The sequence below is a fragment of the Mustelus asterias genome, chromosome 28, assembly GCF_964213995.1.
Source record: "Mustelus asterias chromosome 28, sMusAst1.hap1.1, whole genome shotgun sequence".
Taxonomy (NCBI): Eukaryota; Metazoa; Chordata; class Chondrichthyes; order Carcharhiniformes; family Triakidae; genus Mustelus; species Mustelus asterias.
This window is the reverse complement of record NC_135828.1, coordinates 20,566,444-20,579,587: the sequence shown is the minus strand read 5'-3', so window position 1 is coordinate 20,579,587 and position 13,144 is coordinate 20,566,444. Positions and strand designations below refer to the sequence as shown.

At 43.6% G+C, this 13,144-nt stretch overlaps 1 protein-coding gene across 1 annotated transcript; it reads right to left on the bottom strand.

Annotated features, from left to right (window-relative positions):
• Positions 1-877: 877 nt before the first annotated feature.
• Positions 878-3,337, bottom strand: LOC144480170 (bone morphogenetic protein 10-like). Its single transcript, XM_078199319.1, has 2 exons — positions 3,034-3,337; positions 878-1,954 (listed from the first exon to the last, which is right to left on the bottom strand). Exons 1-2 carry the CDS (start codon positions 3,314-3,316, stop codon positions 1,011-1,013), a joined length of 1,227 nt encoding a protein of 408 aa, XP_078055445.1. The 5' UTR covers positions 3,317-3,337; the 3' UTR covers positions 878-1,010.
• Positions 3,338-13,144: the final 9,807 nt, after the last annotated feature.

Here is a 13,144-nt window from a genome sequence, read left to right as displayed (position 1 = left end):
TTCTCCATAGCAGCATTGGAACATCAGAACATAGGAATTAGGAGCAGAAGTAGGCAATTCAGCCCTTCCAGCTGCTCCGCCATTCTACCAGATCATGGCTGCTCTCTCCCTGGTTTCAAATCCACCTCCCCACCTGTTCCCCATATCCCTTTAACCCATTTTTTAAAATTAGAAATATATCTATCTCCTTATCATAGAATCATAGAATCTACAGTGCAGAAGGAGGCCATTGGGCCCATCAAGCTTGCACCAACAACAATCCCAGCCAGGTCCTCTCCCCGTTACCCCACGTATTTAGTCTCCTAATCCCCCTGGCCCTAAAGGGGCAATTTAGCATGACCAATCAACCTAACCTGCACATCTTTGGAGAAGTCAACCTAACCTGCACATCTTTCCTTCATGAAACCATTTAATGATTCAGATTCCACAGCGCCATGGGGCCGCAGCGAGTTCCACAAATTCACCCACCCTCTGCGAGAAGTAGTTCCTCCTCAACTCAGTTTTAAATCTACCGCCTCTCAACCCAGACCTGTGACCTCTTGTTCGAGATTGAATATATCCCAATAGCTTGTCCATATTTACAGAGACCCTTTCCATGAATATACCCCAATAGCTTGTCTGTACTTACAAAGAGCCTCTCCGTGAATATATCCTAATAGCTTATCTATATTTACAGAGACCTTATTCAATAATATCCCCTAATAGCTTGTCTATATTTACAGAGACCTTACTCAATAATATCCCCTAATAGCTTGTCTATATTTACAGAGACCTTACTCAATAATATCCCCTAATAGCTTGTCTATATTTACAGTCTTCATGAGCTTTTCTATTGAGTGTAAAGTTTAACGATTTTATTGACCAGCTGTACATACATTGTCATTAAATAAACTAATATATAAATTTGCATCTCCAAATGTACAGATTTACAAGTGTGCGGGTGGAACGGGGCTGCGGGCTTTGCAGTAGCTGGGAGTGTTCACATGCCCTCTCCTTCCCTCTGCCCCTCACTATCTGCAGCCACACTCCGCCACCACCATCCCCTCATATTTATACTTGTAGGTGACGACCCCCGCGTCGTCCTTGTACAGCACCGAGATGGGGTCCAACTTGGTGGGCACACAGCACGCCTTGGCCGCCTTTTTGGGGTTGGAGCGATTCACCAGGGTTTGGATGATGGCATGCTTGGTGGGGGTAACATGGTCAGTCAGGGGGAAGTAGCACACCCCCCGGCATTCGTACGCCTCGTAGCTCTTGGGGGCGATGATCCAGGAGTTCCAGCCGATTTCGGTGAAGTCCACATGCAAGGGGGAGCGCTTGCAGTAATCCCCCCGGGCGTTCCTGCGGGTCCTGGAAGAGGAGTCGTAAGGGAGCATGGCTTGAGCCTTGAGCAGGTCCTCGGAGCCCCCCGCCAGCTCCTCCAGCACCATCTCCTGCTCATGCACAATCATCTCCTTCACCTCAGCTCCCGACTCCTTGCGGCCGTGGCTGCGGTCGTTGGAGAAGACCACCAGCAGCGGGGGCACGTCCTTATCCCCCGGGCTGGGGTCGGCCACCTCCCCCGGCGAGCTACCCCGGCCGTTCTGGATGTGAACCTCCAGCCTGTGCGTGGAGGTACCCGACCTGAACCAACGCTTGACGGCGCCGGTCACATCGAAGGCTTCCCAGCCGCTGTCCTTACCCTCGATCTGCCTGGAGGCCAGCAGGACCAGCTGGGGTTGCACCGAGACCCCTTCCAGGCTCACCTCCCCTTCATCCACCTCCTCCTCCTCCTCCACGTCGTAGACCGTGACCGCCCTACTCACACCTTCATACATCCTCCTGTCCCTTTGCAGAAAGGTGTACAGCCTCAGTTCGGCCATGGTGATCTCCTCATGGCGAGGGATGGAGATGTTAAAGACCAGTACGTGCCTCCTCACTTGGTCTTCTCCCTCTGGGAGAAGGGACGTGGTGTCTGAGAGAGGAAAAACAACAACAATCCTTTGAAAACAACAGACAAACTGTGGAGCATCCAAGACTTCGCACCACATTCCCTACCATATATTAAGTTGATCTTTCTCTACAGCCTAGCTGTGACGGCAGAATGTAGTGATTCTGCACCTTCTCCTTTCCTTCACAGCACTAGGGACCCGATTTCAATTCCCGGATTGGGTCACTGTCTGCGAGGAGTCTGCACGTCCTCTCCGTGTCTGCGTGGGTTTCCTCCGGGTGCGCCGGTTTCCTCCCATAGTCCAAAAGACCTACTGATTTAGGTGCATTAGCCATGCTAAATTCTCCCTCAGTGTACCCGAACAAGCGCCAGAGTGTGGCGACTAGGGAATTTTCACAGTAGCTTCATTGCAGTGTTAATGTAAGCCTACTCCTGACACCAGTAAATAAACTTTATGAATGGTATGTTTTGTCTGTATAGCTTGCAAGAAACAATACTTTCCACTGTATCCCAGTAGGTGACAATAATAAATCAAATCAAAGGTCACATTCAAACCCCCCAAATCGCCAGTGCATTTTATAACCCAAATATCCAATTGTAGAATTTCAATTTCTCAATTTTGAACCCCCCGTAATAAAGTCCCCGTGAGTTATATGATTATTGACTATGATATACAGACCTCACCATTCTTCAGAACCAATGGCATCTTTTAAAAAAAACACTTTTTAAGTGTATTTCAAATATTTGGTGACTTATATTTGATGATCAGCCATGATTGGGGATTTTCACAGCAACTTCATTGCAGTGTTAATGTCAGCATACTTGTGACATTAATTAATAAACCTCAAGCTTTGAAACAAAATGAATGGGGGCAGCAGGCCCGAAGGGTCGAATGGCCTACTCCTGCTTCTATTTTCCAATTTTCTACGTTGCGAGTATGAGATCAATGGTTAGCTGGATTTCTAAGTGTGACAGTCTCCTATATGTTTCACATCTACTCTTCCCTCAAGCATTATTTAAGGCCAGTATCGGTACACTACCCGCCACCCCCCCCTGCCCCCCTCCCCATCCATGGTAAACTTTCCCAGACTGGGAAATGTTACCTTCGTTCCTGAAGCTTCTCACGATGTTTGAGGACGGCATGGTGGATCTATCGGTGGCAAATTTGTTGTAGAGATCGATCATGAACTGGGGTGGCTCCACTTTGGACGCGTCGTGCACGGGAACATCCGACAGGTTCAAGCTCCTCAAGAACTCGTCCTTCATGCTTTCCAGAAAGGCGTTGAAGTCGAACCCGGCCTCTTCATCTGGAGGGCCTTCCAGGTCGGAACCGTGGAGCCCCTCCTGACCCGTTGGCTGCTCCCAGCCGGCGAGCGGTTTGCTCATCGCGACTTGCAACAAAACGGGCACCAGCGCGAACCAGGTAGCACAGGCCATGGCTTCTGGTCTTGGAGGGCGTGCTGTGAGGCTCTTGCCAAGCTGTGGGTTATAATAATGAGAACAAATGCGACTTCTGGATGCAATGGGTTCCTCTTGGCTTGCTCCCTCTGCTCTGTGCTAGTGCACTCCCCTTCCACCAGTTTCGTTGCACAGTTGCAGAGTCTTATCTTGGCCATTGATGCCCTGCTTGAGTTTCCCTTATCTCGGAACCCTCTCAGTTAATGAAGATTCTGTAAACAGCTGACAAACACATAGGACTAATGCGAAGGACAGTGTACACCACAGCCAGCTCCGGGGTCAATGTCTAATTATTTCCACCACATTGCTGCCAATTCTCAACAAAACATCACAAAGAACTTTCTCTGAACAGATCACACACACCGCAACTTACTTTAAAAAAAAATAAAGCAATCCTTCAGCAAGCAAGTGCGAATCTGACCAGTATTCCCTGGTCTTAAATGCTTCTTCGTTTACCTAGATAGGGGGAAGCAGGTTAAGTGGCATTTAATAACTGTCTTAACCGCATTCTCAAATGATCAGTTGCAAGTTTGGACGTTCTGGGCAGGATCCAGTCTGTTTTGTGTCAAAGTGTTTTCCCACCATTGGCCTGTCTGGAGTGACAACTCGTTTACAGTTTATCACAGAATTTGTTAAGGGACCAGGCAAAGTGGACACGGTTCTGTCTTCCACATTTAACGAACATGTGGAACGGTTAACAAACAATGTTACACAGGCTTGTTACTGAATGAAAGCAATGAATGGACCAATTGGCAATGGGTTTATTGATAGCATCTAAAATGGTTGAAAGGTATCTGAATGAGAATTTAAGATTTCACAGAAACAGTCACACCGACACTTTAGATTCCACTGCCCTCCATCATTCAGCATATTCATCTAATGTTACTCCATGTGCTGATTAATATAGGTATAAATCATCTCACTGCAATGGGTTCAGGCCCCAACTGATAGCATGTGAGAGATATCATACCAATTCCTTTGGGGTGAAATTGGACATGGTGGGAGGTGGGGTGTTGGTGATTATATTTGGTGATTTAGTGTTAGATCCATGATTCTAAGTGTGACAGTTGCCTGTACATTTCAGATCTACTGGTCCCCCCAACATTATTTAAGGCCAGACTCGATGTACTTTCTTCTCACTTCGCCCATCCCTATCCCTGGCAAACGTTTCTTCAGACTGAAATATACCATTGTTCCTTGGGTAGCAAAACAGATAACAATGACTTTGAGCAATATTAGTATGAAGCACACAACTCCACAAATTTTGAATCATTTTCTAATAAAAGTTTCAACCGCTTAATAAAATAAATTGCAAATTGTTATAATTAGGATTGAACTTCAGGGTGACATGGTGGCATATGGTTAGCATTGCTGCCTCACAGCGCCAGGGCACCCGGGTTCGACTCCTGGCTTGGGTCATTGTCTGTGCAGAGTCTGCACCTTCTCCCTGTGTCTGCATGGATTTCCTCCGGGTGTTCCAGTTAATCCCACAGTCCGAAAGACGTGCTGGTTAGGTGCATTGGCCATGCTAAATTCTCCCTCAGTGTACCCGAACAGGCGCTGGAGTGTGGCGACTAGAGGATTTTCACAGTAGCTTCATTGCAGTGTTAATGTAAGCCTACTTGTGACACTAATAAATAAAATAAACTTTACGGTATGCACAACAGAAGATTAATATTGTTACAATGAATGTTCTAGCTTATTATAAACTCTCTTAGTTGCATTGACTTCAATAAAAACTGCACATTAGGCAGGTGACTAACATTCAGTCTATTTTTCTTGTCACTGCCTTGTCCAATTTCACTCCAAGAAGTGTTACTCTCCCATATTCCTCAGATCACACACTATTGGCATTGACGTATGTACTGTAGACAGAAAAATACTTTTGCACAATCATTTGTGCTAAAATGTGATTAAAAGCAACTTATTTCAACTTGCTGTTTTTGCATTGTCCAGCGATCTGTCCACTCTTACAAGTATCAGTTATAATGGCGTTGCATTCATCAGGAGTTACACTTGTGCTCCTGAAGATAAATGAAATATGTGAAGATCCACCATGTGCCAAGAATGAAGACATGTTGCGTAGCACTGATGCAATTACACTACCCAACACTATGACAAACATTTTACAGATAACAACTGCTTTTAGCAATAATGGCATGAAGTATGTACAGTGTTTCTCCACACGTTGAAACATTTCCTAACAAAACACTTTTAGTTATTTAACAAAATACGTTACAGTCATTATAATGAGGATTTAATTCAGGGCATGCATAACTGAAGACTTTATATGGTTATAATGAATGTTCTGACCTGACATACCGGAGTATGGGGACACACATGCCTTTTTGCTTTAATCATCTTGAAATCCCTCTTACCAACATAAAACAGGCGGAATATTTGTTACAACCCTTAAGTAGATAAGGGAATTTCCGAAATGCATTTAGAATGAAGCAAGAACAGGGTCCTTAAAATCCTGTGAATGTAACCATATTTGATGCATGAACCTTTGTTGAAGGAATGCATGCTTTAAGCATACAATAATTGGAATGTCTGCCTAAATTAATCTATAATATATAAAGTAATCAAGAATGATCACAGAATGCATTTATTAAAGCTATTGTTTTGGTAAGGACGGTAGACTGTTTTCATCACTTCATTGCTAACTTGCCTCCGTCAGTACCTTATCAAAAATCTTTCATCTATTTTTGAAGGATTCAAGTATGTTTCCCATTTGATAAACTCTTGACATTATATTCCATCAGTTAGCCATTCCAAGGGAACAAGCGAACAAGCTTTTGCTTGTAATTGATTTTTTTTCTTGTTCCTTTCATCCTGGGTTTCATCACTTCCAACACCCATGTTTATGTGGGTTTCTTTCGGCTGCTCCAGTTTACGCCCACACTCCAAAAATGAGTAGATTAGGTGGATTGGCCATGCAAAAATTGCCCTTAGTCTTAGGGGGATTAGCAGGGCAAATATGTGGGGTTACGGGGATGGAGCCTGGGTGGGATTGTTGTCAATGCAAGCTCAATGGGTCAAATGGCCTCCTTCTGCACTGTAGGGATTCTATGATTCTATGATTTCCTTTTATGAACTAAAGTAATGCGTGGTTACACATGTTGAGAGTGTTGTTACACTGCAGGATTGAATTGAGACCAATACCTGCTGGAAACGACATGGATGGATGAACTCAGAATCACTTCCTCAGATTGGTGCTTTATTCCTCGTGATATACAACCCAGGATTCAATATGCTGTCTGACTATTGCTATATATTCTGCTGATGCCTTTAGTGGTTTATCTACCAGTATCTCCACATCCCTCCCCTGTGTATTTTCCTGTACAATAATGCCATTGCATCTATGTTCCTACATTACACCAATGACTACAATTCAAAGTATCCCATTGGTTGTAAAGTGCTTTGGGACATCCTGAAGTTGTGAAAGGTGCTTAAATAAATGCCAATTCTTTCTTTATTGTGCCATTTTTAATTATATGTTCTCAAACTTTGGGGTTGCCTCCATTGAATAGGATGTGACATTCCACAAACTATCCAGGGCTCTCTGTATTGACTCAACCTGTTGCCCTGTTGTTTACAGAACCATCCTTTCCAGGGGAGGGCTTTGTTTCCACACTTATAGGGCCCCTTATGACATTATAATTGGCATTGCAGTGATGGCACAGTGGTAATGTCACTGGACTAGTAATCCAGACACATGGGTTCAAATGCCACTGTGACTGCTGTTGAGATTCAATTGCTTAAAATCTGGAATTGAAAACTAGTCTCAGCAGTGGTGAACTTAAGAACTATCATCGTTGACATTGCCAATGATGACCACATCTCATGAAAGAATGAAGGAACAACATGGCCCCAGTGCTGTTCCTTGGGATTGTTCCTTCCAGCGCCATATACCAAATTCTCATTTCTTCTTCTATTTCAATAACTTGCAGCTATGTGGGCCAGTCATCTATGTGTCTCTAAAGGAATTTAACCTTGATTGAAAGACATAATGAATCATGATTTAGATAGGCTTAGATTGTTTTCCCTAGAGCAGAGAAGGCTGAGGGAGGCCATGATTGAGGTGTATAAGATTATGAGGGGTATGGACAGGGTGGATAGGAAGCAGCTGTTCCCCATGGTTGAGGGATCAATCACGAGGGGGCATAGTTTTATGGTAAGGGGCAAGAGATTCAGAGGGGATTTGAGAAAAGAAATCACTCAGAGTGTGGTGGGAATCTGGAATGCACTGTTTGGGTGGGTAGTGGAGACCAGAAACCTTACAACCTTTAAAAAATACTTGGATAAGCGCTTGAAATATCCTAACATTCAAGGATATGGGACAAGTGCAGGAAAATGGGATTAGCGGGCCTTTAAGTGGTAGTTATTTTCAGTGCAGATTCAATGGGCTGAAGGACCTTTTCTGTGCTGTATGACTCCAAGAGTCTATGACCTACTTCCCAAAATTATGTTATTTTTCTCTTGTAGGATATCCTTTTGATAAGGAACACTGAAAACAAACCCGAAAGCTTGGAATGACCTGTCAGGAAAATTAAATCCATCTCCTGATGGACTGAAGATGCCAAAGTTTTGTGTTTGGTGGAAACCGGGAGCAAAGTGGAGAAGGTCAATGTATCCTTAAAATTTGGCTTCATTATGAGGCTCTTGCACACTCTGTCCATTTTCAGTTAATCGAAGCTGAACACGTCGACATAGCGTGAAACAATCAGGGAGCTGGTAAGTTTGTGAAGTCACTAGTTACCAAACACTTCACGATTAGGAGCTCCCACCCTGAAGTCCCAGCTGGTTCCTTTGGCTGTAAACCCATTATGTGGAGATGCCGGCGTTGGACTGGGGTAAACGCAGTAAGAAGTTTAACAACACCAGGTTAAAGTCCAACAGGTTTATTTGGTAGCAAAAGCCACACAAGCTTTCGGAGCTGCAAGCCCCTTCTTCAGGTGAGTGGGAATTCTGTTCACAAACAGAGCAAAGAAAGACACAAACTCAATTTACATGAATAATGGTTGGAATGCGAATACTTACAACTAATCAAGTCTTTAAGAAACAAAACAGCATGAGTGGAGAGAGCATCAAGACAGGCTAAAAAGATGTGTATTGTCTCCAGACAAGACAGCCAGTGAAACTCTGTGGGGGTTACAAATAGTGGGACACACGAGGACGGCCTCAACCGGGATATTGGGTTCATGTCCCACTATTTGTAACCCCCACAGAGTTTCACTGGCTGTCTTGTCTGGAGACAATACACATCTTTTTAGCCTGTCTTGATGCTCTCTCCACTCATGCTGTTTTGTTTCTTAAAGACTTGATTAGTTGTAAGTATTCGCATTCCAACCATTATTCATGTAAATTGAGTTTGTGTCTTTATATGCTCTGTTTGTGAACAGAATTCCCACTCACCTGAAGAAGGGGCTTGCAGCTCCGAAAGCTTGTGTGGCTTTTGCTACCAAATAAACCTGTTGGACTTTAACCTGGTGTTGTTAGACTTCTTACTGTGTAAACCCATTACCCAGAGGAAGATGCAGTCAGTAATCCAAAAGGTACTGTAAAAATAACAGTGAGGCTGTTGCTGTTATGCTCAACAACGCCACAGCAAATTCAGGCGAGCATTATTAAACAAGATTATTGAAAGTTGCTGTTGGAATTGAGCCACTCTGGGGTCAGTTTGCATCTTGTTATCTTGCTCACCATTCATACTTCCTTAAGCGCCATGAAGTCCCTGTACCTGCATGGTACATACAAACTAAACTTGTTGAAGAAAATGTAATCAAATTTAGAATCATAGAATACCTATGGTGCAGAAGGAGGCCATATAGCCCATCAAGCCTGCACTGACAATAATCCCACCCAGACCCTATGTCCGTAACCCCACACATTTACCCTGCTAGTCCCCTTGTCGTTGAGGGGCAATTTAACATGGCCAATCCACCTAACCTGCACATCTTTGGACTGTGGGAGGAAACCAGAGCACCCAGAGGAAACCCACGCAGACACGGGGAGAACGTGCAAACTCCACACAGACAGTCACCCAAAGCCGGGAATCGAACCCAGGTACCTGGCACTGTGAGGCATCAGTGCTAACCACCGTGCCACCGTGCCATCCTAGTTTAACTAATATTTTAATAATGTGATCAGTGTTAATTACAGTCATCGAACGTCTCTGGCACTGAAAATTAACTATTCCATGTGTGAGGTCTCGTTTCTTCAGGCTTGAATTGGCAGAGTTCTAAAAAAGTTACTCTTTTTTTCAATCTCATTGTTCTCTAAATCCAAATGTTCTTTTCATAGCTGATTTGACATTGGATGCACATTCTAAATTACTCTTCCTTATCAGCCTTTGTAATGTCAATTTCAGAATCCTTCAATCCGATTGGTTAAGGAGAGTCACAATTGTGCTCTGTTTAGTCTGGTCCTAGAAGCCGAGTAGAGGGTGTCACACTGTCTCCATTTCACATCATCAGCCACTTCCAGTGGAAAATAGCACCAACGTCGAATGAGCTGGAGAAGGTCTATCTAACAGTGATCATCATTTATTCGCCTGCAACAGGGAATTTTGGGCCATTGTTTCTCCAAAGGTGAATGTTTCAATGCACCTTGTTGACCAGATAACTCTGGTTTAACAAAAAACTTGGAGACTTGGATTTATTTGTCCAAAGTCAACAAAAACATAGCAGTCTTACAGTTATTGATTGATCATGCTACTATAAAAAAGTGTACCATGATAAGTTCCAAGTACCTTGGTGTACAAGTACACAGGTCCCTAAAGTTCAAGTAGACAAGGTTGTAAATAAGGCATATGGAATGCTCTCCTTCGTTGGCAAGGGTACAGAATATAAAAGTAAGGTTGGAATTGTACAAAACACTGATGAGTCCACAACTGAATATTGTGTGCAGTTCCGGCCACCATATTACAGGAAGAACGCAATTGCTCTGGAGAGAGTGCAGAGGAGGTTTACAAGAAGGTTGCCAGGGCTATAAATATGTAGCTATGAGGAGTGATTGGATAGATTGGGGTTATTCTCCTTGGAACAAAGAAGGCTGAGGGGTGACTTGAGAGAAGTGCACAAAATTATGAGGGGAAGAGATAGAGTGGGCTGAATAAAATTGTTTCCCTTGATGGAAAATTCTGGTACCAGGGGAAATAGATTCAAGGTAAGTGGCAATAGGTGTAGAGGGGACATGAGGAAGTGCTTTTATATGCAAAGGGTGGTGGGCGTCTGTCTTTCCAAATGCCAAGTAACTAGCCTTATTCGGCTTAAAATGGTTTGCTCACAGCCCATAAACAATGGTTCCACTGAAGGCTTTTCTGAACTTTTATAACCGGATTATAAATGAATAGACCAGTAAGAGCATTTATTTATTTTATTGCAAGTTTCAGCCATGTAGTTTAGTTGTGGTTACTCTACAGCACGTCAATAGAAACCTTACTGACTCTTCTCTTGAAATAGAGGAATGTCTTACATACAAAAGTTTTGACAAAGTTTGTGGTTTATTCTTCAAAGAGCCTGCACGCATCTCAGTGCTATTGCACCACTGGTAATGCACTGGTACCCCTCTCTCTCTAGTGTGTGCAGGGGTAGGGGGGTGGAGGGGGAGGGCGGGTTGCGGGCGGAGACTTTTCTGTTGAGAGGGAGAGCTCACAGTGTGGCAAACTGATGGTATGCTCTTGCAAAAATCCAGCATTCACACAACAACCAATACACAGAGTTGTTGGGATATTTTGGAATGTGTTGACAATGAGAGTGAAGGCTGATTCAATCCTGACCCACAAAGACATTTCACCAGGGGCAGAAAATACCTCAGGACGCAGAATGCCCTCAAGCCTCTTAATTGGCCTCTGGATGTCAGAGCAATTGTTTTTCCGAAAACTGAAGGCAGGGAGAGGAAACAACAAATCATCCAATATTCCACAGGCAAACTGAAAGCAATTGGAGATGTAGAGGCATCTAGGAACAGGAAAAGACTATTCAGTTCATTGGAACCTGTTCCACAATCAATTAGATCATGGAAGATTAGTATGTTAACTGTAGTTACTGACCTTGGTTGCATAGCCCTTGAAACACTTGCCTGAAAAAAATCCCCCTCAATCTCAGCTGTTCCATTTTCAATTGACCTTCAGCCTCAACAGAGTTTTGCAGGAGAGAGTATCACCTGCCATGTGGAGCAGTAGTTTGTGAAATTACATGACAATATTGAATAGATGGTCTGTTGAGGACTATAGCTGAAGAGGTGGGAAGGAGTAAATAAGTGGCGGCACAGTGGCCCAGTGGTTAGCACTGCTGCCTCACAGCATCAGGGACCTGAGTTCCATTCTGGCCTCAGGTGACTGTCTGTGTGGAGTTTGCGCATTCTCCCGATGTCTGCGTGGGTTTCCTCCAGGTGCTCCCATCTCCTCCCACAGTCCAAAGATAGGTGGATTGGCCATTGTAAATTGCTCCTTAGTGTCCAAAGATGCGTAGGTTAGATGGATTAGCCATGGTAAATGTGTGGGGTTATGGGGATAGGGCAGGGGAGAGGGCCTAGGTAAGATACTCTGTCAGATAGTTGGTGCAAACTCGACGGGCTGAATGGCCTCCTTTTGTACTGTGGGGATTCTATGATAAACACCTCTTCAAAATCAATTAGCGACACACAGGCTTGTACTTGAGTTGCCAGTCCTCGAACCTCCACAACACCTCTGGAGAGATGGAGAGAGAGACCTATTTCTCTGAGCAGTTCCCAAACAGCAGCTTGCAGAGACAGAGATGGAAAAGGTCCCTTGGCACTATTTTGAAGATGAACAGGGGAGCTATCCCTGATGTCCTGACCAATATTTATCCCTTAACCAACATCACAAAAACAGTTTATCTGGTCATTACCTCATTGCTGTTTGTGGAAGCTCACTGTAAGCACATTGGCTGCCACACTTCCTCGGTTACAATAGTGGCTGCACTTCAAAAGAATTCGATTAGCTGAAATGCACTTTGAGAATTTCCAAGTTCGTACCAGGCACGACATGAATGCAATTTCTCTTTCTTTTAATTGGAAGCTGGAACAATCTTTTCATGGTCTCATTAATTGATGGATGGTGACCTTAATACTTCAGAAAACCTAGAGAAGGAGTTTATCCGTAGAACTGTAAAAAGGGGGAGGAAATAGTGACAGAGTGTGATTACTGAAGTCAGAATTGTGCTAAAGGAGGGGTTGAGAAATGGGTTATTTAGAAATTCTGGTGTGAAATTTAATGTTAAATACAAAAATCTGCATGGATGCTATCAGATTAAGAATTTTTTTCCTTCTTTTTAGTTAGGTCCTGTACATTTGTTTAAAGTATATTATTCACATGGCTTTACATCATCCTGTTTATAAACAGGAAGCACAAAGCATACTCATTTGTTAGAACGTAGAACGCAGAATTTGTTCTCCCATTTGCATTTGTTCTTGCAATTTAAAAGTAACTTTAAATCATTCAATTAGGCAAATATCAGAAGCATCCAGTTTAGTTTATATAAAATATAACATGAAATATAAAATCCAGTTAATCATCATTGCTACCTACAGTTCACTGTGAACTGCATCTTCACCCCCTCGAAATAACCCTGCAATAAACACTCATCGCTTTCGCTCTTCAACCAGTTTATTGCCTGTATCCAGAATTGACTTCAAATTCCATGGTGATCAAATTAATCCCAGTCATTTTTCCTTTCCTGATAACCCTGCCATCACCAGGGCAGCATGGTGGCTGAGTGGTTAGCACTG